At 40.0% G+C, this 26022-nt stretch overlaps 1 protein-coding gene and 1 pseudogene across 5 annotated transcripts in view; one reads left to right on the top strand and one right to left on the bottom strand.

Moving 5' to 3' along the window:
- SORCS1 (sortilin related VPS10 domain containing receptor 1) overlaps window positions 1-26022 on the bottom strand; it is a gene marked incomplete at both ends in the record, with an annotated part of 518044 nt that overhangs the window by 5732 nt on the left and 486290 nt on the right. The window contains 6 exons of one of the 4 annotated variants that reach the window (XM_080911274.1): window positions 1387-1451; window positions 3124-3284; window positions 3417-3522; window positions 16304-16403; window positions 23583-23714; window positions 24766-24878. In XM_080911274.1, the coding sequence (XP_080767400.1) occupies window positions 1387-1451; window positions 3124-3284; window positions 3417-3522; window positions 16304-16403; window positions 23583-23714; window positions 24766-24878 (677 nt within the window). Of the gene's footprint in view, window positions 1-1386; window positions 1452-1592; window positions 1729-3123; window positions 3285-3416; window positions 3523-16303; window positions 16404-23582; window positions 23715-24765; window positions 24879-26022 lie in introns of those variants that run through there. The other 3 variants (XM_080911272.1, XM_080911275.1, XM_080911273.1) reach the window with 3 other exon arrangements.
- LOC308416324 (trafficking protein particle complex subunit 2B-like) lies at window positions 16969-17387 on the top strand (annotated as a pseudogene). Its single transcript has one exon. The product of its transcript is annotated as a trafficking protein particle complex subunit 2B-like (transcript).

Here is a 26022-nt window from a genome sequence, read left to right as displayed (position 1 = left end):
TATCCTATTTAGCCTTGTGGTTAAAATCAGTTTTATTTTACAAATATGCTTACTCTAGAGTTGAAATATCAGAGAACAGCAACTATCACAGAAGATATTACCTTCCAGTATAGTCACATTTTCAAAACATTCCTCAAGAGAATCTTCTAGAATTGGACCACGTAAGATTTTGTTAATATACAAACCATGACTGTTCATTTCTATGCTTTCCTTTCCAAAGCACATGTCCGGGTTTGGATTACTATGGATGTATAAACTCTTTCACATACAGTATATGTTTCCAGGTGGGAAAATCAGAGGTATTTGGCAAAGAAAGGTTATTGGGGAGGAGACAAAGAGGAAATGTAACTGAAGCCAACTGGGTAGGTTGCAGCCTGGCCAGGGCAAAGGGAAGCTGGCATGCTTAAGAGTGTACAAAATTGACAGAGCTAAAGACTTGTGAGAGAAGTTAGGGTTGGCATAGGCTGGGCAAGTTTTGGGAAATATAATATAAGGTTTAATATCCAAATTCTAGCAACACATTTGAGCAGAAAGAGAAGGGCATCAAAAGATAATGGGGAACAGGGAGGAGACAAACCTGAAAGATGTCCAGAGAACATGTTCACACATGGATGACAATCAAATGGGAAGGTACTAAGTAAGTACTGGGAACAAATTCCCACTTGTTTTTGTTTTTTTGTTTTTTTTTTTTTTTTAAATTCCTTGGGGTAGGAGTAGAGAAAGCTGTAAGGAGAAAAGCTGAGCAGGAAACAAAGGTCTATTTCTGATACGCTTTGCTTCGCAGCCTCCCTTCTGGTCCTATCGAACCTGCATACATGGATGTGGATCTGTAACTAGCATCTTTGTCCCTGTGGCCACAGAGAATGGAGAGAAAGCAGCCCGTGGTCAGTGATGACCAAAGGAGCCACTGACATTAACTACAGAGCCACTAACATTAACTTGGAAAGGAAATGTGATACCAAGGAACACAGAGAAGCAGCTCAGGGTTCCATCCTATGCATGTCTTTGTGTCTTTAGGAAGAGGCTGGGTTAATCCACCATCAGCCCCCAGGGTTCAAATAGCTGTTAAGTCTAGGGCCAAGAATATTTCCAAAAATACATGCGTATTTCCTTGGCCTGTTTATGTTATGAATTTTCTACAAACATGACTGATCAGAAAAAGAGAAGAGAGAGGGAGGGGAGTGTTTTCCATTAAAATAGAGCACCTGTACACTGCCCCTCCAAACGTGTTCTCAAGGTATTGTCCACATGCACAGGCTTAAAGCTAAAAACCCTTGTTGTCTGTGTCTGAAGAATTTCCCGGATGCAGTGAGTGTTTGCTTGTTATTTTAGATTTTGACTGTTATTTGTATCTGTTTGTTTGTTTGTTTTACTGGCGTCCTCCATTCAAACATTTACATAGGTAGGGATTTCTTTTGTGCTTTGATTCTCAGCAACTATGGAAATGCTTCCTGGCAAAATAGGAAACAGAACAACACAAGAAGAAGAAGAAAAAAAAACACAAAGTTAGTGGTCAAGAAGGATGAAGTACTTGACAAAAGAGGAAATTCTTTTCTGATCAGCAGGTCTCCTGTAGCCTTTGGGGGTTTTCTTTAAATTGCAAATTGTGTCCCGGAAGATCCCAGCTTTGGCGATGAAGGTGGAGTGGCTTGTCTTGGTCTTTGCAATCGGAGAGATGAGTCACCAGGTTGAGTAGAAGGGGAGGGAGGGGAGGGTAAAGCTACTCTCCTAAGAGAAAACGTGTAACACTTACTCATTTAATGACAGTGGAAACGGAACTGTGTCAGAGACTGCAATGCGCTGCAAAATGTTCAGAGTGAAGGAGGAATTGCTATTTCATAAACAACCGCAGTGATTCATACCACATAGAAATGGAGACAGAGAACCAAAGGACCTCCTACATAACGTGGCATTTGAGATGTTTCAGAAGGGAACTGAGGGTGCGGTCCTACTCTGGACAGGAAGGCAGATAAACTTCTATACATTTTAACCCCAAGCTATTGAGTCTCTTCATCCCCCTGCCTCTGCTAAATGGAAGAAAATGAACTGTAAAAATTGGACACCAGATGTGGCTGCTGTTGTTATTATTATCTCTGGCTAGTGCTATTGATTGCATTTAAACCTGTTCTAAACACAGCCACAGACCTTGCTCAGATTCACTTCAAGGGAAAATTCCCTTTTTATTTATAAACATTTTTTCCCAAGTAACAGATTAAAAATATTTCCTATAAAGGTGACTTGGCCTCAGGACATTAGCATGAAGCATGGAGTATCATGGAATTTCTCCATCTTGGCCAGCCACCGACAACAGGGCCATAGGAGGGGAAGGAATCTGCAATGGTGACTCCATGAGTTTGTCTAAGTTGTCAAAAATTTCTATAATAAGTGTAAGATTTAGCAATGGAGCTTCAGGCTTCCTTCAGCCAGATGTCAGACTCTTGTGCCGAGATCACAGTTTGGGCAGGGCATTGACATCTGATACCAAATTTCCCAGTCCAAACACAGAGAGGCATCTGCCCAGCCCTCCGTAGTCTACTTCTCCAACTGGGCTCTCAGCATCCCAAAAACCTAAGTATTCTGCAAACAGCATGCCTTTCCTTGACTCAAGTTCTCCGTTTCCACATTTACGGGGTGAGAGTTTAAAGACAGCCACAAAACTAATACAAAACAGTAAAACCCCCTCCCTATATACTTGAGTTAGCCAATCTGTGGCTGGCTCTTTTGGTATTCTAAAGCAGTTTAGTCTCAGAATTGTCTGTAGTAGAGATTTCTAGGTTTTGTTCATGATAATCCTCACCATTTATTGCAGTCTTTCTCCCCACCTCCCCTAGACGCTGAAGCTTTTCCTCCTTAAATAGCATCAGTGAAAATGGCTACACTCTTGCCCATTTACTTTAGAAGTTTAGTGTTTAAGAAAGAGATTATATTTTTTGAAAAAGGGGAGAAGGTGGGGAATTTAATGAAAGTATAAAGCTAAAAAGGAGCAAGAAAAGGGCATTTTAGCTTTTACTCTCAAGGATGTTAGAGCAAAAAAAGTTGTTATGTAAAGCCAGAAAGGGGTTAGAGGGCAGATTAGTTGGACTGCTCAGCCTGAGCAGCTAATGGCCACCAGGCATCATTTACCTAGGAGCTGGGATTCCACCTTCTCATCTACAAGCTGGCCAGGCCTCCTGAGGTCAGGGTGAGGGACATTGGGCCTGCTTTCAGTGTGGCTGACTGGATTGATCAGCTCTTGTTCTTTCTCATTTTGCATCTGGGCATAAACATTAATCCCCGGGATCTTCCTAAAATATCAACAGAAAGCATCACTGCCCCGTACCAGAGTTGAGTTTCACTGTGATTTATTGCTTCTGAACCTGTTAGGAAGAGGAGAGAGGTGGAGGTGGGGGATAGGGAGCAAAAGAGGAAACACACACCTTTTAAACTTGTAGATGACGAATACGGCCAACCCCACAAACACCACTGAGAGCAACATCAGCATGGCAGATCCGCTGTGGGTAGGAGTGAGGTCCACCAGTGGAGCTGAGAATACACAAAGCACACACGTGAGCTGGTCCCTATGGTTCACGCTCAAGCTTGGTACATTCCAGGAAACCACTTGGGATGTACAGGTATGACACATGGTCCACAGCCAAGCATGCATCTGAGAATACACCAGTCCTCTGGTTTGTCCGGGCACTTCAATAGAACAGAAGACAGAAGAGGCCCTAGATCGATTTAACCCACTGCTGACTATGCAAACCTGGGCTGCTTGCTTCACCTTAATGTCTCAAGTGTAGCTAAAGAAAAATAGAGCTCAATTCACTGGATGGTTGTGGCATATCTACCGGTATGTCTTTATACCAACATTTCTTTTAACTCCAGTGTTCTTGCTGTCACTATTATTAATTAATCAATCATACTGCCGATGGCCTAACATCTTGATGAAAAGCCACTGTAGGATAAAACTATCAGACATTTAACCTACTCTATAGAGATCAGTGAAACCCACCATAGATGTTCTTAGAACTGTTACTTGGCCTTGCACCTGGTTAAGTAAGATCATCTTAACAAACTTATTTTATGAGAGAACACTCAATGCTTTATGCGATTTACTGAATGCTACACCAAAACAGAGCCTCAGAAGAAGAGCTGTATTACACTATTATGAGGCAGAAACATTGTACATTTAAATACTCTAAGTCAAAGATGATCTGCCCTGTAGTTATTATTAAAATAATATTTTATGAGTATCATTATTACATCAATGCTTTGTACATAAGATTTTGTCACTAAGCACAGAAAGCAGTCAAACCATAAATAAGTGTGTGTGTGTGTGTGTGTGTGTGTATGTGTGTGTGTGTGTGTGTGTGTGTGTTCACATGAATTAGCTCTATCCCTACTTTGGTATTTGCAAGTTGAAAAACTTCAAAGCAAAGAAATGCTTCTATGTTTATGGTTTGTTTTCGCACCCAGGAAGTTGATGATCAAGTGATTACTGAAAAACCTCAGCACCCTCACGCCAGGGTAGAGGCGTTCCATGCAGTGTGCTCTCAAATCTATAAAATTTCTGGAACTTAGCCTTAGGAATTCCAGTACTCCAAGTGCACGAACTTCCTCAAGAAACTCAAATCTCTGCAGGCATGAGACTCCCCTCTTGGAGTTTTCTTCATATGGCAGTTCTAGGAAACATCTCTCCACAACTCTTCATGGTCAAAACTCTTGCACTTGTAATGATTGTTTGCAATTAAGTTTTACCGTATCAAGGACTGACGTTCAGCGAATGTGAGATAGTTCAAGCCAGAAAACAATCCACCTGCACCTTATGGAAGCGTGCGCACTGACCTTTACCTCCCATCAATTTAAGCAAAGTTTGATACCCGGAAACATAAGTGACCTTTAAGAACCCTTCTATGACTTTTCCCTGTTGAAAGCCGAAAGGGTGATGCTCTGGTCATCCAAGCAGAAAAGTTCAGGAGTAAATGACTACAATATTAATGGTCTCACACAAGACCCATGGTTGAATCTGCTCTGTCCGAATTTGGAAAGCACGCATGTCATCTAATACCAGAGAATGTAATTCATATGACTATAAAGTCAGTGCAAAGTAAAAAGTCGAAGTCTCTTTTTCAGGAAATGGGCTAAATTTATTCAGAGGGAACCGAATATAAGGCACTCTCTCACTCTCTCTCCACTGTGGGCCTAGCAGCTTTGTGTAGTTCGAGCATTCCTGATGCAAGAGGTGACGAGGCAATTCTCACTCCAGTGGAATATCAAAGTCCACGGTGCTTTGTATTAAAATAACAAAATGAAGTTCTTAGTACCATCGGCAAATCTGAGAAATGTGTCTGAGTGGATGCTGCTATTGGTAGAACATCACAGGAGAAAGGGACGCTTTCAAATGTTACAAATATTGTCGTGCGTTACAAATATTGTTTTTAACAGATGGAAGGCAGGGGACACCAACCACATGACACAAACAAAATCAGGTAAATTTTGGAGCTGGAAACTACACTACAGAAAGAACTTCAACTGGTTCAATAGAAAAAGCCACTCATACAAACCTAAATACCCACAATGCTGTATGCCCCATTTTAGGTAAACGACCACGAAATTATAAAGAACATTTCTCTGGAGGAAGGGTTAAGGCTAAACTGATAGATGTCAAAGGAAGAAAATTCACAGGGACATGAGTTAAAATACCAGGCTTTAAAAGGAGCTATTAGGATCCTAGTTCATATACTTTTAAACTTCGATGAGACACACATGTGAATGTGAGATGGGTCATAGACAGAAAGACAGACAGACAGACAGACAGACAGACAGACAGACAGACAGAAAACCAATAGATAATAGAACAACTGTTATCTCAGGACCAATCTTGTTATTTCTGTACTTGCATACAAGCCCCACAAGCCCTGCCAGTGTTCTTTTGAAATAACCCTGCCATTCTTCGCTATCACAATATCAGTATCAGAGGAAAGGGATAGAATATAATGTAAAGGTAACCTAAAGTAAACCATTAATCTTTCAGGGAACAAATTGTGATCCAGAGGGGCCATGGATGATGAGGATGGTCAGAGGCATGAGAGAAATTGAATTCTGTAAACCAGCCAGTAGCACAAGCAGAATATGAGAAGTACAGTCGTGAAGACTTCAGAGTTTATTTCAAAGGGTAACACTTGGCCATTTTTGTTGTCAGTATATTTTTCTGTTGAAAAAGAGTTTCTTTGCATAATCCTGGATGTCCTAAAATTTACTATATAGACCAGGCTGGTCTTGAACTCACTGAAATCTGCCTGCCTCTACCTTCCTCCTGAGTGCAATGATTAGAGACATATACCCATAAGGCCAGTGTAATTTTAAAATACATGGAAAAAAATATGAGGAAATTACCCTAACCTTGTTCTTACTCACATGATGGGAAACACACATCACATGTGTACACACAGACACACTTGGATACCATTTTTCCCCTTATCTTTATTTTTCTATCTTCCATTGCTTTCCTCCCTTCTGGTTGAATTTTTCAATCTTATATCACTTGCACACAGATCACTCTTCTTAAAGAAGCAGTTGGGTGGTTGTCACATTCTTTGGAGATTGGTAGGTTCCGTAGTTTGTGTTCTGCCTCCCAGTTGTTCATCTATTAGTCATTTAGGGGAACCAGCAGCACCTAGTGGAGGCAAGGGAGTAGCACACAGACCTTGGTTTTCCTTGCTTGCCTTCTGCTTGCTGATGTGTGCCTGCACACAAAGGTCTCTATTGCAACAGCTTCCTTCAGCCATATTCATTCCTACAGCAGGGCCTGTGTATCTTAATGTCTCCAGTAGTTAGGCATGTTTCTATGCTTTGCTGAGGAATGGAAACTGGTGATAAATGGATTTGGGCCTGTTGTGTGGAATTAGCATAAATTAATTCCTCTATAGTTTCAGCTCCAGCAGGTAGATGCGAGGGAGAAAAGCTCAGAGAGGGTTTTTGCCATTATAGATGCACAATGTATAACATGGGTACAAACATTACTCCAGGTGATCGGACACCCGGTGCCTCTGCTCACACACCATTGCTAAAAGCCTATGAGGGACATGCTCTGAGTTACTGTATTCTACTCACAAGAATCTTAGTTTCTTATAATAATAAAAATGTTCCCATGTCCTTCAGAGTGATTGATGTAGAGAGAATGTCAAAGTCATAGCCATAGATCTGCATGTGAAAGCAAAATCCAAACTTCATACATGCATGGGCTTGGGTTTGGCACTAATGGAATTGACAGCAGGTCCAATTCCTCGCTTAACAGAGGCAAGGAAAATAATCTGTGCTTTAGGACAGGTGTGAAAGGCCAAGAGATGGAACTGACTATAAAGACTGGGCACACCAGACATGGTGGACACGTTATCCTGTCCTGTTAATACGTCCATTTGCCTGAAAGAACTTGAGAGGGGGGGGATCCCGAAAGATGAGGAGTTTCTCAGGGCAGTCAGTTTGGGGGATGATGCTCTTGGTATTCCCCGACCAGGAGACTGTTTGCACATCACTGTATGGAGTGTATTCAGTCCTGGAGGAGGGAAACACCTTTAGCCATGCCACAACTTCTTACACACTCAATCAACCACAGAACCTTTGTAAATGTAGGACTGGTTCAGCAAGGGGCTGGCTTGGCATTTTTCTCCCCCAATGTTACTTTTGTCAAGAAATCACAGAAGCCAGCACACTCTCTTTGACTTTTGCTTCTTCCCTTCTCTGCCTCTGCAGCACACCCGAGGCCTTATCTTAAATACTTGAAACATAAAACCTGTGGAATCCAAATATTTAGAAGAATGTGTTGGGGACATACTATTTGCTTTATATATTGCTGGAACAAATTTCCTGATCAACAAAACTTAAAGACCAAGGGTTTGGTTACCTGTGCTAAGGAATGTTGACCCCAGTGAGGAAGACATGGTGAGAAGAACAGAAAAAACTATTGGCTCTATAGTCATAAAACAGCAATGAATTCTGGTGTTCAAATCATTTCATCATGCTAATTAAGTCTAGAGTTTCAGCCTGTGGAATGTTACAATGCACTGACTGTTGGAGCAGATCATCACACCTCAGTTAACCTTACTTATCAAATCTACCACAGGCACAACCTGATGTTAACCTAATCTACACAATCCATCAAAGGCAAGACCAGAAGCTTGCCTCCCAGGGGATTCTAGATCCAGTTAGATTGACACTCAGAGGGATTGTGGTGATATATGAATGTCACGGAAAAGAATTTTAGAAGGAAAAGTGGGCAGAATGGCTTTCATTTGCAGTGTACCCTAGCTTTGATCATGGCTTGCTCTTCAGTTCATACACAGCTATACCCATGGGCATCACAAGGCTTCCTCTAGCTCTTATAACTGACTGGGAAGCAATGGACTAAGGGACATCCAGGACCCTGAGTTTCCCTATCAACTACCAAACCCTTGATCACTGTAAGTGGTCATATTGTAATAGAAAAGGAAAAGAACCCTCATACTCACCCAATCCAATAATGCCTATTAATTTCTACCCGAGGGCTTTTCCTGGGAATGAGCCAAAGAACCAGTGGTTCCCCAGCAACTAACATATTTTCTTTATCCTTCTTACTCACGCCATAGAAGTCAGTCTCTTGTGCTTTGTGAGGATTCCTGAACCATGAACACCCCCACTCTATCTTCCCAGCACTGGGATCCCTGGTGTGTGCCACCCTACCTGGTTTAAAGAGTGCTGGGATAAAGTCCAGGGAGGGCTTGTGCACGTCAGGAGATTAGTTGGCTATCTGAAGGAAGGGAGATAGCTTCCTTAAAGAAAGCAACCGAGTTAAAATTATATATATTATGATATATATGTATGCATATGAAGGTGTCACAGCCATTTAATCACACCAGAGGATGAGATATATTTATGTCTCTTGGCACCTGTTATTATTTATTATAGCATAGTAACTGTCAAAAACCACTCCGAAACAACCTGGTTCTCTAAAGAAGAAACTGTATTTGGGTTTGGAAAAAAAAAACAGGAGGAAATAAAAATACTATTATCATGACTTTACTCATAAATGACTTACTTGTAAATAATAACCGGGCAATTGGAGGGTAAAGAGGCAAATGAATGTATTGACTGTGGAGAAATTTCAGTTGTGCTAATTCAATCTCTAAATGGAAAACGTTACTGTAACAATTTATTTCACTTTACAGCTGAGTACTCCACAGCAACTGTTTGGCATCTGCATTGATTATGCTGTGGCTTCGATTACATTGACGTTCCTGTAACATCCTGCCTGGGGCCTCTGCTACATCACAGGGAAAGCATCTTTACCAAGATGAAGCTGGAAGGCAGAGAATTCACACAGTGTCAAGGTTCTACAGTAAAAGCTACACTTTCTTGCCCACCCTGTACCCTTTTCTTCCAATACAACCAGTACTAGCAAGTGAACTGGGGATATTAGTCCTCTAATATCCATGTGATGTCTTTTTATTGTACCTGCAAAAGAAGTTAAATCAGTTGGCAACCGCATAGAGGGCAAGAAAACAGTTTATTACAAAACTCACACATGCCCTTGACAAAGGACGATTTTCCGAAATGTAGTTTCTTGAACGAGGCACCTAATGGACAGGAAGGGATGGAAACAATATCCTCACTGTACTTTATATTCGTTTATTTAGTATGAGTTTTGAGGCTTTTCCTCTGCAAAATGTTAGCTTTTTATCTTCGCATTTTAAATGTATGCGTGCTGATCTTTAGGAGACCAGAAACCCACAGGGGAACTGAGCACAAAGCCTTGCATTTCTGAAATACAGGAGGAAATAAGGAGAAGTAGGTGGAGCATCTTCTGCTCACATTAGCATACGAATTTCACTCGCAGATTAGCATTTGCTTAATTCTCATACAGCTCCCAGACTTTCAATTTGCCAGGCCACTTAGATTGTAGTTCACATTTTAATCACTTGTAATAGTTTCCCAGACACACCTTGGCTGCCCTTGGCCACTTATCTTGATTATGGATCTAGTATATCCCGAATTTGGAGGTATATTTTACTTGTTACCTACTTCCTCTTGCTATTGTCTGCCCATTCTATTAGCCTGACTCTACCCATGCCAAGAGATTATGTTTTAATGTTTATTGCTACATTAGTGTCCAAGCCTTTCTTCTCTGTTTTAGTAAATGTCCAGAGCTGTAAATCAGATTTAATGCTGGAGGGGAGTGTCTGGTAGCTTCCTTTATTGCAGATGGAGTTCCCTCGTGGACTGCTTTCCACAGTATTGTATAGACTGGCGAGGGAGTGAGGTATATATGCACAATGTGGAGACATTGTTATACAATAAAGATCTAGATTAGAAGAACCGTAAGATCCCATGATGGTTCTTTCCAGACAATGAGAGCCCTCAGATCTCCATTTTTATGGTGTTTCTAAGTTTAATTGAAATGTAGCCAGGCTATGGACCAGGTAATCTCTAGCAAAGTTCTCCTACCTTGGCTTGGAGACAGGTTTTTCAACCATAAAAGAAGGTTTGATTTATCCAAATGGCCTCAAGAACAAGTCAACTTCAGCTCCTCTAGAGCCTTGGATGAAAGCCCCGTGATTCAGTTTTCAGTTTATTCACCCAATAAACTAATCTGGTAATGTATGGATAGCCCTGAAAGATTTTTTTCATGTTAGCATACATTAACCTATTTTAGTTTGTGCTCTCAGATGGATTATCCCAGAATAGCCCTTTGGTTGCTACGTCTTTCTGTTTATCCTTATTCAGATACAGGTCTATTCTACCATCAAACGATCAACAAGCCAATAATGTTTCCAACCCTCTCATGGCAGCCAAACATAAGGACATTTAAATTCTGAAGATGGGTGCTCATAGGAGCATTTGATGGGGCCTGAAATATTCATAACAAGTAGAAATTGCTCAACTATCGGTGGACTTCTTTTATCTAGGAATATGATATCTGACAGGAAGTGGGAAGGTAAAGTTCATGGTCTAGTGTCTTAATTGTCCCCTTTGAAATCCAACCTTCTATTCCAACTTCCTAGCAGATTTTATTCTTAATGGCACTGATTCCAATATAAGCTCCTAAATGCACCTTCCTTGATTAACAAAGGGCTCTGCCACTTAGGTATAAGGGACCATCAAAGAAATCAACATCTTTTTGACAGCCCTTAAAACATTTTACATGATAAAGAAAATGAATTATGAATGATTAATCACAATTACTATTTAAAGAAGCATTTCAGTAGGTTGTTCCTCTGTTTCTGCGCTGTCCATTGTTACTGGCCTGTTCACTGTGTTTCTTCATGAGTATTTGTGGTTCAGCTCTGTCTGGTGTAGAATGAGGAAGGAATCAACTTCATGAGTCTTGTATTCCCCTAATGGGCATTACAATTAAAGGAAATATTTACAAATGAGGCGAAGAAGATAGAAGCACTGGAAGAATAAAATGATACATCTGAAATGTATAAAACGCCAAGGTACCAATGAAAATAAACAAAAGCAAAAGATGCCTTTTAGGGATTTTTTTTTACTTGATAGTTCAGATTTATTCTTTTATAATGGCCAATAGAAAATCAAATGGCTAGCAGCAGACTTTGAGCTTTAGTAAATGGCCATCAAATACTCCTTATGATGAAATTCCATCTTGAAAATACACAATACAGAGCACACTAAGTCTGGAACAGTAAGTTATGCTTGATGCAGGCTTTCTTCAATATCAGTTTTCCTCCCCTACCCATCCTTTCTCCTGTTATACTGAGACATCGAAGTCCAAAGAACATGGGTGTGACTTTTTTCCTCTAGCTATCTATTCTCAATGCACAAATAAATATGCATTACTATATCCATGATAAGAAATAGAAAAGAGAAAAATATGTTTTTGTCTAGATGCCTATTGGATAAAATATGGAAGTCTCCACTAGCCAGGTGTTCAGAGAGTAGTCATGGAGACTGGCACATGAATATACATTTCCTCTCGTTATGAATTATGCACCTGATTATTGTTAAAAAGTAAAGTTTGTTGAGCACCTGACATGTGCAGTTTCTCTGCTGGGATCAGTAATGGTGACAGCATCGTGACATGAAGACCCTACTCATAAATAGTCAGTATGTATGTGGAAGATGAGGATAAAGATAACCATAATCACCATCATCGGAAGGAGACATAAAAATAGATGAGTCCAGATATGGGAGGTAGTAACAAGGTGAAGACTTCTGGGAAGATGCCACACATGTGCTGGCATAAACCTAAGTCTTAAAATATGAATAGACATAGGTGTGTAGAGAGCTGAAGGAATTGGAGACAGGGTGCACTGTAAGTTACACTTTATTCCAGACACTAGCATTTCTAGTCGAATCTCAGTGTTGCTTATTTATACATGCTTTTATAACTCTCTCACTGGTTTCATAATGTCTGACCCTGTCTGCTAAAGAAGGTTCTAAAAGCCAAACGCATTTGTTCAAATTGTAACCTTGGCTCCACCTTCTTATCAACCTGTCCTTCATTTCTCCCCTATTCCAACATAAGGACAAATCTCTTGATTCTACAGAGAGAGTTCCAGAAACGTATCTGTCAGGTGTATGTAGCTCCTCAAGAGAAACCAGAAAGTTTCCAGGGAACATAGGAAAGACTATGAAGAAAATAAGCACCATGTTCAAAGTTTGGCTCAGCTTAGTTATAGAAATGAATGATTTCCTAAAGAGAGCACCCAGAAGGAAATAAGCACTTTCCAGTTTCTAATGACACCCAGTTCTCTACCCATGTTTATCTTACACCCCCATAAAAGCAAATAGGGACCTGAATTTGAAACCCAAAACAAGACCAGTAAATTCCTGAAAGGAGACAGTTCATTTTCCTGGGAGTCTAAGCAAACCACGCTCTTATGTCTCACCAGCAACTTCCTCTGGCTTAAACATTTTAGAAAGGAGGCTGACAAACATCTGCCCAACAATTAAAGTCAGCAGCAGTGTGCAGTAATGGTCCCTGGGATGGTTTCTGTAGTACTGCTTGGAGACATGTTCTGTTGAAGACAGTGGTTTATTTTCCCTTTCTGTAAGGGGTATGGGAGGAGAAGAAGGGCACAGAAATTCCATATCTGCACTAAACACTGTTTTTCACCTTTATATGAATACGTTCATTTCAATTTAGAAAACACCACTGCAACTGACCTAGCCTTCACCCAAATGCCCCTTACATTGCCCTGTTTTCCATGCATGAAAGGAGAAGACCTTGTAGTCTCTGTCAGACATGCAGTCCCATGGGCTGATGTTCAAATAACTGTTTTTATTTTTCTAACTACAAAAGCTAGATCTATGCCAGGAATAATTTCAAGTGAGAAACTAACATCCATCCTCGTAATTATTTAAAAGTCGCATTCTTAGCACAAATCCTTTGTCCTTAGCTTGTTATGAACATCTAGTCCAGAATGTGTGTACCTAGAGATACAGCCAGTTCTCCACACTTATGTAAGCAAACAGTATTTTGGGATTCAGTTATTCTTTTAGTCTTGGTTATTTTCTTTCTTCACAAAAACTAATGTTGCACATTAAGTCTACATTAAGGTATGTGCTGAGTCAACCTTGATAGAATCTCAATAATGCTGGCTACTAAGGCTTGCAATTTCACTAACAGAAGACGTCATAATTAAATCTAATGGGAACAAAAGTAAATAGACATAATGATTGGAAGATAAAGATATTTTCTGTCTCTTGTCAAGTTGTCCCAGTATAAGAAGTCTTTTCTCCTGTCTGCAGCTGTATCTTTTCTCCCGTTGTCTTGGCAACCTTGAGTCTTACCTATCTTTGGTACAGCTTCTCATCTTTTAAATGTGGTATAATCATGTGGATGTCCAGTGATACATTATTTCTGCCAGCCTTTCTTTCCAGAACCCTGACTCCTGCTCCCAAGCGCCCTTCTGTGGATGAACTGAAGCATGAACTAGAGAAAGTTCTCAAGCCTCTTCAACTTTGTCTTGTCCCTGGCCATCTAGAGCTACTGCAGCAAAAAGAATTTCTTATAGCTATCAAACTGAAGCTTCCACATGAGGATCTGAATCAGCGCATTCTTGGGATGCTCTTGCTACATCAGTTTCTTACAATTAAGCCATGGGATTAAGCCATGGGTTACACCAGTCTCATATGTAATTACCTACTTTTCAACATGGCTGCAATGCTATATTAGTTTTCACAAGAAGGGCATCCACCAAATTGCTCCTTTTGATACTTTACTCATATTTGAGATAGGGTCTCCTGGCCACCTCTTGAATGCTGGTATTGAAGCATGTCTACTTTACCAGAATAATGTGAGGCTTGTATGAAGACATAATGTCATATGTCATATGTATAAGCAAATGAGATGAAAAACTGGTACACATAAGAACTGATAGAGGGAAGCTGTGTAAAAAAGGACAGGGTCAAAACATAATTTGCCTCCAGAGTAGAGAAACTGAGAAATACAGCTAATTCTCTGTTTAATATGCCTTGGGATATTTCCTTCAATCCCATAGAATCTCAAGGTACATGGATCAGAAGGAGTTTTCTGATAAAGCACATGACAACATAATTTCCCATTTTCTGTGAGAATTCATTCAGAATCTGAGTGGGCTGTAAAGCAATTTTAGAATGATGAGAGATGAAACATGTACCTTCAAGTGCAGAATTCTTTCTGGAGTATCAGATTCTACAATAGTCAGCCTCCGAATTTAAACATAAGCAAGTATCTCTGTGTACCGTGGGAGAGGATGATAATGTGGGAGTGTGTCTCCCAAGCAAGTTTCACTAATGAATTAAGTGTTTTTCACATCTCCTCTCAAATGCTTTTATGACTTCTTGGATCCCATTAAAGTACAGATGGCTCCCATACTCTACCTCCAATCCCCATGTTCAATAACAATTGCATCTGAATACTTAGTGGATACCACAATGGGAGAAGAACAGGAGAGAGTAGCAATATGCTTATCCAGCTTCTGGACCTGGGAGCATCCTTGAATCACAGAGAAACTGAAGAATGGAGATGGGAACCTCTGGCCTTCATCCTCATTCTGGCCCAAGGACTTTCCCATCGGTGCTTTAGTCTTTGGAATAGTTCATGAATTCTGTCTTATCTGTCTTTAAAGAACATCCCCAATACTATCTCCTTTATAAAATATCCAATATAATCTGGGACAAACAGAACTAATCTCTGCCTTTGATTTCCCAAATTACTTCAACTGATAATAATACAAAGAAAGAAAAGAGGAAGAGAAAAAAAGAGCAGCTTTCATGTACGATGCACTCTTCTAAAAATGTTGTCCAAATTAACCCAGTTCTCACACAATCTCAATGATTTGTATTCCATCACCAGCCCTATGGCAGAGAATATGTAAATCTGTTTCCTGGTGTGCATATTAAGCTCTAGTAAAAGTATGGAAAAGGAAGATATGACTATACAAAAAGAAAGCCAAACAAAAGGAAGATTTGGTAAAATTTTAAATACTTATATAGAATGTTAACTCTCTACATAAATGTTCATATACTTGCTTATTAAAGACCTCCTGCAACTTCCTATACCTTGTCCATATTGTATAGCATATCTCTAGCTGATGCCACCACCACACTTTTCTATACTAAACGAAATCATAAGTCTTATCATTATAAAAAGTTCTACTTGGCATTTGTGCTCCCTGAAGCTTGTGCTCTGTCAAAACAAGTAATTGATACATATTGTTCATTAAATTGATTATTAGCATTATAGGGATAACTGTTCACAAATGCTTGAAATTACTTATTTTTATCAAAAGCTTTCTCTATAGTTAGAATAAGGATCTCCCCTGCTTTTCACTGAGTCAGAATATCAATAACATTTATTTATAAAATTAGGACCAAATAAAGGTTGACTTTATATTGCTCCTAAATATCTACTTCAACTGTACTACAATGGTTTGGAACATAAATAAATCAAATTCTTTGTGCTATGAATGATTTGAAAGCAAGGCTTTATACAAAGACTTGAAAAATGTTACCTGTAAGGTTAATGCTCTTTTCACAAGGTATTTTGAGACAAAGCATGCTATCACCCAGGAGCACGACCTACGTGATTTATTGAACTGTTTCCAGTGACTAAGCAGAAACAATATCTTATTCTCGTGCTAAACTTATTTCCCATTAGGGGAGAGCCATCCATCAAAGAAGCCTTCAGGAATTATGCCCAATATATAACTACCATCTACCCTTGATTTTAAGGAACATGATTTTCGTTCAGTGCAGTTGCCAGCAAAAACAAAACAAAATTAAAAAAAAGCAAAACAACAACAACAACAACAACAAAAAAAAAAAAAACAATATGAAAACTGACCTGCTGTTAGGTGAGCCGCGTGAACAAGAACTTGGACCCCAGGCTTCAGCTCAAAGTGCACCAAGTTTTGGTTGAGTTTGTGGATTAGAACTTCAGATATCTGAAAGAAGTGTTATAGTTAGTGTCACCAAAAATCATCTTAATGACTGTGAACAGCCACTCTGAGAAATCCTTTGATTTTAATGTTTAACAAGGCCTGCTAACATTATACACCAAATGACAGAAAGAGAGGGTCTGTTATATATAGGAAGTAAATAGTAGACTCATAGTTTCAGTCCAAACATTAGGGTGTGGTTTACTTTGTTTCCTTCATTTTCTGGCTTCTATGGATAAGAATCTTATGATTGTTGTATAATAAATATTGTCAATAGCTTAATAAACAATATAGCTAAATACAATGCAGCTACAGTTTAAGCAATCAATCAGTTAATCTTTGTTTCTACAAATGGGTATTTGTTAAACCACTTTTCATAAGAAACATGAAATTTTAGACTATGGACTATTCAACCTGAGCATGGGGTTTGAGCAAAAATTACATACAGCAAGGTATTACAAAAAGGATAGGAGTTTGGTGATGGTCATTTGACCCGTTCTCCACCTAAAACACACCTACTGAACTAGATGGAAATCGATTTATGTGAGGAACCATACATAGACAGAGGACAATGTCTGGAAACCTCTACTTTGTCATTGTTGGCCACCATGATGATCTAGTTTTTGAGATGGAATTTCTGCTGGCTGGGAAAACAGAATCCAAAGATGAACATCATCATCTGAACCAGTTCATGCTCTGGACCTCCTTGAAAAGAACATGTTACTCTCGAACCACATGTACTTTAGAACTGTGGACAAATTCAGTGAGTGCTTTGTCTCGGCTATTTTTTTTTTCACTGCTGGGCACATGAGATTTGTCATGCTTCATGACATGAGGCAAGAAGATGGAATCAAGAACTTCTTCACTGCCATCTATGATTTAGATATCAAGTTTGCCAGGAATCCCTTTTACGAACCCAATTCTCCTATTTCATCAAGTGCATTTGAAAGAAAAGTTCAGTTTCTTGGGAAGAAACATCTTTTAAGCTAAATGCAGAAAACTTCAGAATCGGAGTGGGTTACCCTCAGGAGTGTACCTATTGTAGGCTACTTGATAAAATAGCCTGGCAAACTGTAGTCTCAGCTTACCCATGTAGCACGAACTTTCTCTATATCTGAAAACCCCATCTTTTCATGTTATGCCTATTAGTATTTACCTGTAAGCAATTACCACCAATTTAATATTTTATTTCAAAAAATTAATGTCTATACCTTTACTGATTGAGATAATTAAAAAGTCTTACTTTAAAAAAAAAGATAAAAGCCCTTTCTTTTGTTTAGCATAAAAATTTATTATAACTTGCGAACAGATTTTGAGGCATTTCTGAAACACTCCAAGGGATCATCATACTTCATACTTTTAACTGCTCTCCTTGCCTTGTTTTTAATATACTGTTTTAAGCATCAAGTTCATATTTTATTTAATATGCATCCTATGAAGTCTAATGAGATGAATGCTGGCCATTATTCTTCTAGTTAGATTCTTCTGCTTTTTCTTTATATTTGCTCTTTCATCTCCTCTAGTAAGTTGCCAAAATCGGGCTGTTGGACCTTAATGATTAAGGAGGACCTGACAGCTGAGCTTAGAGTTCATTATAGAAGTCTCATGTTGGCAGTGGAACTGCAGTGCCCTGCACATAAACGTCTCTGCTGAACAAGGAGAGGGAGAGATGATCCCCGTATCCTGTGGATGGGTACCTGGGATCTTTCATGTTGTCATTGTGAAACCCTGAAGGAAAGCAATTCTATGTAAAATTTATGCTGAATACCACTTTGTCCTTCTATGGAGATACATCTTTTTGTTATTAGCATGAGAAACTGTTGTTAGAGTCCAGGTTTTCAAGAAGATTTCTCTGTAATCACTTAGTACGACTCAAGTAGTGGAGTCTTGATACGAAACAGACAATGGATTTTAAGTCAATGCCTATCACAACAGTTTTAGCTTTGAAACCTACAAATACACACGAATTGCTACATGTACTACATAAAAACATACAAACACAGGCACATGTAGACATCCAATGAGAAAAACTCTAGTCCGAACATGAAAGAGATCTCAGAAGCCATTAGGAAATTGGTCTGTTTCTTAGAGACTATCAGAAACATAAAATAGAACTATGTACCAATAGACAAAGGACTTCCCACTTTCATCCCAGTGAAGTGTTATCACTGCTTATTCCTGAAAATTATTGTGTTCAAGTGAGACATAAAAATAACTAAATCGGAAAATATAATATTCCAGAACAGCATACTTTTAATTTATTATCTCCAGGAGAGTCCCTTGTGAAAATAATTAACTTCTTAGATGTGTGTGTGTGTTTTTTATCATTACTTCATTGGCTTTGTCTGTATCATTTACAAAACTAAGCCAGGTACGCAAAATTAATTTAGAACAGAACATGTTTTGTGTTATTTAACTTGCATCAAAAGACATTTGATAAGGGATATATACTCTGTGAGAAGGCATTATGCATAAACAGCAAAAATAGATGTAATTAACATTACAGACAAGAATAACCTCAATTAAACTAGGTATTTTGCTATTCAGATAAATTAGAAGCAAACAGTTTATAAATTTCAACAATGCTTTAAACCTCTTACCAGGTTAATTACAGAACTCTGTGCTCTGTATTGTCTGCATCAGATCCTGAGATGTTATTTATATATTTAAGTACATGATGCAGGCACTGAATCCTTTATTCTGATAATAAATTAAAATTCTGATAAAGTTGCATCGTGTGTCTAAGTATTTTTTTTTTATTTGTTGATGCTGGCACCCCCATAGAAGACGTGGAGCTTGAAGGAAATATCCAAGTTCATCCAGTCAGTATTTAAGCAGTTGAGATTAGACTTTAGCTCTTTTTAACTACTAATCTTAATTCAGCACTGCTAAAAAAAAAATTAGGTTTTTTAAATCATCTACCCAAGAGGGAGGGAAGAAAGATGTCTAGTTATATGTTTTAGTGAATGGGCTTAGGAGATAAAAATGGTGCAGCATTTAATTTATTACACTGACATTTCGAATCCATCTGTAACACCCACAAACTAAAAAATACTGCCCCCCAGGCCACTGAGCAATGCGGGCCACAGGCATACACAGTTCCTCACATGTTCCTCGTGAATGTGTTCACTCCGCCCATGTATACAAATTGTGATATTTGAAAGCTTGGACAACAGATAGATTACGATAAACTGCAAGTCTACGGGAAGCATAGCAACAGCCCAAATGAGAAGGAAGAGCAGCTGCCGGAGAAAGAAAGGCTCAAGTGAAATAACACTCAGAGATGGAACCGCTAAAGCGGATGGATTGCCTTCTCTTGCGGTCCAGTGAGAAGTGTGTCTCCTACGTGAATTTCATTTAGAATCCCCACTGTCATCCTCTTCTGCTGCTTTCCGGCCCGGACCGTTTCCTATTCCACTTCAGCAAAACAATCATGGCTCAAGAAACAGCCCATTACTCTTGGTTTTGGCCTGTTGGGTAGGCGATGCCTGTGATGGGGATGAAGCTCACACTTCATTTAAATGACTAGCTGAAAAGGCAATGGAGACTCAGTACAGGAACTTGAAAGGGTGTCAGGGGAAAATCTTACTGTTGGCAAAACAGCAATTCTCCTTATATTTATCACAAACCATAAAGATTGGGAGGAACAATCAGAATCAACTCAGCTGAAGTAAAGTAACGATGGAATATTCTCATCTGAACAAAAGAGGCATTTTTCTTTTCTCTCACGAGTGGAATCAATCACTGGTGGGCAGGTGCTTCCTACCGCACAGGGAAACAAACTGGAGGAAAAGTCATTTTAAATGCTTCCAATCACTGCATCAGAGGAGAAAAGGAACTTGCAAACACTTGAACTCTTCAGGTTGGAAGCAACACATGGCTCTCCTTCTCCCAGCTCATTGTCTTAAATAAATGCTGAGGTTCTGCCCAGAGTCAAAAATTGTAGTTATAATCCTATGTGCCCAAAAGAACGAAGGCTACCAGTAGTTGGTTCTCAATGGTGATGGTCTCCAATGCACGAAGATCTTCAACATCTGGAGAATTTTTAATACAATTATTTGGAGAAAATACACTCATGTGGCAGGAATAAATATGCCAGTCATTGGAACTAGAACAAAAGGGACATTTCAAGAAGGAGTAAAGTTTTGAAACAGTGAAGATACAAGGACTAAGGAACTAATGTATAACGTTGGGAGGGGGACATTATGGGACAGGGAAGAGTTTGGATGGGGGTGTTAGACTGGATTAATCAAAATCCATTGTACACATATATGAAATTTTCAAATAATAAATAGAAGTACTATTTACATAAAAGACTGACTTGTTTCCCTGATCCCATTCAAAATTCTGTATTTTCTTGATCTTGATCCTGGAATTTATTCACATTCTCTTATTTATTCCTGTCATTTTTGGATTTATTACCATGGGCATTACCTATGTTGCTTTCCTCAGTGTCCATTACGGTGGAGATATTATTTTACTTTGGTGGCAACATGTTGTCAGGGTCTTTAGTGTTTGCACTTTCACACTGAACACTGGACTTCTGGAGTTAGAGCATTAGTAGTGTGCTTTGATATGAACATCTGCCCCACCTTTATTGAGTGGGCATTTGAATATCCGTTTCCTACTACCCCGACTTGTCAGGGTTTGTATCAATGAGATAATACCTGCAGTTCTGACTTAGGGCTGGTGTGGATGTATAAATTGATTATCTGAAGTGTCCTAGCTTAGCAAGGATGAGGAGAAGCTACAGACAACAGGAATGAATGCCCCACAGAGCTAACGAGTTTCTACTACAGAGCCTCAGAAATCTATGGAAACATATATAGTCTGATGTGGCCTTCATGTATCAGGCACTGTGCTCATAGCACAGACATGTGGTGCTCTTCTACACGTTTTTTGAAATTCCCAAATAACAAATACTTCAGCATATTTATCAATGACAAGTCTACTCTGGTCCAAAATAGTAACATTATATTTTATGTTATTTATATGTATATTTTCAGGACTGGGCATTTAGCTTTAGATAACTAATTGGCATGCTCTTCCCATAATGCCATTTAAGGAGTATGAAAGACTACAAGTGTAAGGCCCCTCTTTCTCCAGCAAGGCATTGTATCCTCCTCAGAGCATGGTGGTCTTTCCTCCCTTAAAACATGTCACACCCATACCCCTGAGAACTCATAGAGAAGCAAGGGATGCAGGGCTAAGAGGGCTGAACTTGGGCCAGACTTGAGAAAACTAGTCTTGAAATCGCAAGGTGTGATCTTCTTGATGCAGCCCCTGAGGGCAAGAGAGCCTTCCCGCACTCTCTCAAGGTCTGAAAGCAAGACTTGTGAAGCTCTCCCAGATAGAGAGCACTTGATTAAGCTGGTGATAGCATCCTGATGGTGGCGGGGGGGGGGGGGGAGGTTAAGTTCTCACTGGGAAGAATTCTCAATTTATTTCATAGACAAGATAGTCCCATTCAATTAGCATTTCTGGTCCCTGGGGAAAGGTCTCACAAGTGGCTCAGAAAAGAGAGCCAGGTACACTTACTGTGGCCTTTCCTGCCACTCCTCAAGAACCACTGGACAGAATCCATTCGCTTATCTTTCTGGGTGTTCTACCCAACTTCTGTACAAGGAATGGGCCAGAGCATAAAGAAAGGCGCTACGATCAGCATTCCAGAGTTCAACTCTCACAAATGGGCTTATTTCTGATGTTTATATACTTTGTAATTGTCTTTGAAGTCTGTATATTCTATTACATATTTCTATGGATAACATTGGGAAGCTGCTTTGGCTTTAGCAATGTATCTTCCTCCTTTTCTTTACATTTTTCTATGAAGAACTTCGTCGTCTGCTTTTCCATTTATTAAATAGTTTGGGCTGGGCTACTCTAGCCCCCTGATCCACAGGAGGTAAACATAACCAACTCTTTAACAGCAGTTCTCTATCTACAGAATTGTAAGGGTGAAGAGATGCCTCGTTCTTGTTCTTGAACTACACTGGACCCAAAACCACAGGAAACCTCGAGCTCCTGGTGGTGTGATCAGACAACAGGCATAGGTTTTGAGTGGAGTTAGACCCCAGTCAGCTAGAAGCCAGGGCTTGCTGCCAGAGACCATGCTTTCCGATGTACTGACTCAATTCCTGCACGAGCTTCTCGTGTCATAGGTAGAACAGAAGGAGAAAGGAAAGAGGAAGTAATTTGGTGACACCCGGGATTGGTTCTGAAGTTCTTTGCCTCAAGTGTATCTTTGGACCTTTGCATTAAATGGGTTTCTAAACTAACTTGGTCCCTCAGTGACCAAGTCAGAGAAAAACATCACCAGACTGAAAACCACAGGCTAGTAGTGAGCAGCCTACTTTGTGGGATCTCAGGACACACCTTGGTCTTACAAGGCAATTTCATCCTTTGCTTTGTGTTTAGTCAGAGAAACAATGCTCTCCATAGCTAGGATTCTAATTTCCCATGGGTTCTATGTGGACACTGGGTTTACTTTGACTGGAACCCTGGACAAGCTACAGTATAATCAATTTCCTTAATTATGTTGCAACCTCTGTCTTGTGTCTTGCTTGGCACCGAAATGACAAGAGTCCCTCTTCTGCTCTAAACTATTGTAATTATTTCTAGCCAAGTTGTCACTAATCTTCCATTTCCTTACCATCCTCATATGCTTCTCTACTTTCTGAAAGTCAATTCACAAACCCTCTAACTTCCTCAGCATCGGCACTTCCTCTTCCAAAAGTTTTTCACCCCAATCTGGGCTTTTCTTATTTCCACATCTTTTTCTATCATAAAACAACCATAAACATAACTGTAACAAAGTTATTGACCATCTATTCTCTCTCGACCAACTGCATTTTTATGGCATTTCCTTAATTGACAGAAGTACCTATGGGGTCAGAGTGACTTTACCTAAATTATTTATGTTCTTTTGTCCTTGATTGCCTCGTCGGTATAATAGAGCCATAATTGTTGTGGCAAAGCTGGAAACCTGGCTTAGATCTCCAAACCTGGAATCTCTTCACTAAAATGTAGACCTCACTGAATACAGACCACACTTTAAGTGGCATGGCCTTTGAAGAAGTCACCTGGTCTCAGCTCTCTGACTAAACTGTGCCACCAGTCCTCCCAGAGCTATTATGGTGGCTAGACTGCTTATTGATGGGAGAAGTTCAAAAGATCTGGGGAACTCACCTGCTCCAGGTCCTCTGGCGACCTTTTATTTTCTCTGCTTCCATCTTGGTAGGGCAAAACAAAGAGCTCAGCAGCAGTGGGTAAGCCAGGCAACACTGCCACCAGGATATGCTGGCTGGGAATCCCTGTGGCCTGGGAGGGAGACAAAGGGATTGGGTGAGTCCTTTGGAGAAAGATGGCAGACAAAGAGTCAGGTGGAAGGCACCAGTAAATGTGGAAGTCACACAGGAGTGTGAGGCGTGGTAGCTTTGGAGCCGAGACCTGGGTACCGCAGAGATCGGGGACAGAATGGACATCATTGGCTCACTGAGAAATAGTCATATTACTTTGCTAATTCTCCAGAAAGTTTAAGGAGCTTAGAGGATGTGGTTGCATTGCAAGATCCCAGGCATGAGAAGCATGGCTTCAGCTCAAGTTTGTAACTTGGTCACGTATTGCTCCTGAGAGTCTGGGAGAGTTATCCTGGTTGCTTTTTCTACACAACGAGAGTACCAATTATGTCCTCTTGGAACTGAGGAGGAATAAAAAAAAAATGGAGGGTGGGTGAGATATCTCATGGTTTAGAACACTGACTGCTCTTCCAGAGGTCCTGAATTCAAATCCCAGCAACTACATGGTGGCTCACAATCATCTGTGATGAGATCTGATGCCCTCTTCTGTCGTGTCTAAAGACAACTATAGTGTTCTCATATATAGAATAAACAAATCTTTAAAAACAATTTTAAAAGAAGACACAGAAATACAGATAGACACTGCGCGTTCGGTGCTCTTGCAGCTGCGTGCTGACAGATGTGGACCTGGATCCTGGGGCGTCTCTTACTAATTATACTCACCATCGAAGACACTTAGACAGGGTTTCCTTTGCTTATTACACAGTCAAGGATTTTCCGCTTACTAATGTCCACGTCATTAACTCAGCTGCATGACTGCCACAGACCCCCATGTCCAGAAGCAGACCAGCTTCATAGGGCATAAGGGCCATGTGTATCTGAGGGCTGTACTCACCCAGTAATTACGACAGTCATGAGAATATGGATTACAAATGCCAAGACACCAAACTCTTTAACTGTACTTTGAGCTTCAGCTCTGATTTCCCTTTTCTTTGCTAAGCGTCTGTTCTCCGTGAAGCTTTTTAAGGGGAGAGAATTGTGTCTGGTGGAGAGCAGGCACTGTTAGCACTCACTTCCACCAGAGACTTTTTGATGACTCGGCTGATGTCCCGCCTCCACTCTGGGATGTCAGGGTTGTAGTCGTCCAAGTTTGGAGAAAAAGCCAAGCGAAGAGAACGGAATTCCTCTGCGGATGTAACAGTAAGTTCATTATTACAAGTTAAATAGCTCCATTCACAATGTAGTCTAAACATTGTTTTTTATACAAACCCACCCATACTCACCAGAGTGACCCTTTTGGAAGGCAAACACACTATCCTTTCCCTGTTAGCTCTTTCCTTGCTAAACCGAAGTCACAGACTCTGACCCGTTTCTATCTCAGCAGCCTTTGCCCATTATCACCAGCTCAGGCTTCAGAATCCCAGACATTAAGTGATATGAGGGCCCTGTATACATGACAATGTTATGATGCCAGAACATATGTGTACCCTGCTCTTCTAACTGGAATGTTCATTTATCCCAGTACCTACCTCCAAAGGTATTCTAAAGCTATTTCTCATTTTTCCTGACTAACCATTCTTCCTCAGCATTTAGGTTTTAATTACAGTTTTTAATGATACCACTGTATTGAGTCTATGCTCTTATCATTGTATGAATGTATAGTAATTAAGATATTACATAATTTTAATCATTGATATTATTCTACAACTAGCAATTTTTTTTGCTCATAAGTTTCATAGAATGGCATTTCACATTCCTAATATCGGGGATTAATTTAGGTTCCTCTGCAGTCTCTGGGTTAGTAAAGATTCTCTAGGAAGTTGGAGGGTGATTTAACTAACACTAATCTTATAGAGGAATTCTCTGGGAAGAAATGGGGAGAGCTCAGAGGAGTCATAAAGAACACCTAGACCAAAGCATGCAGTACAGGAATTAGCTGCCAGAGGAACCCCGGTGTTCCCAGAGAGACTCAGCTTTAGTATTCTGTGTCACTGTGCCATTTGTTCCCCAGAAGTGAAGCTAAGATCCATGGTTGTCACAAGCTGCAGGACACAGTGTCAGGGTATGTTTTTATGCCCTCAACACCTATACCTCACAGTGTTTGGCACACAGAACTTGCAGATTACACTACTCTCTCCCCAGATATGCCAGGTGCTCCACACTGCACTTATAATAAGTGCATTTTCTTTTGATAGTTTTTTTTTTTAACATGGTATAGCGTTCCTCTGCTCCCTCAGGTTCTGCAGTGTTTCTGGCCTGCACACCTTGTAGGACGGGCCTGCCCTTCCCTCTGTTCCTCCCTCATGCCTCCAGTTTCCATAGCTGATGCT

Source organism: Micromys minutus (genome assembly GCF_963924665.1).
Source record: "Micromys minutus genome assembly, chromosome: 2".
In the NCBI taxonomy this organism is placed as follows: domain Eukaryota; kingdom Metazoa; phylum Chordata; class Mammalia; order Rodentia; family Muridae; genus Micromys; species Micromys minutus.
Note: the sequence above shows the minus strand (reverse complement) of the source record. Positions and strands in the feature narration are given on the sequence as shown.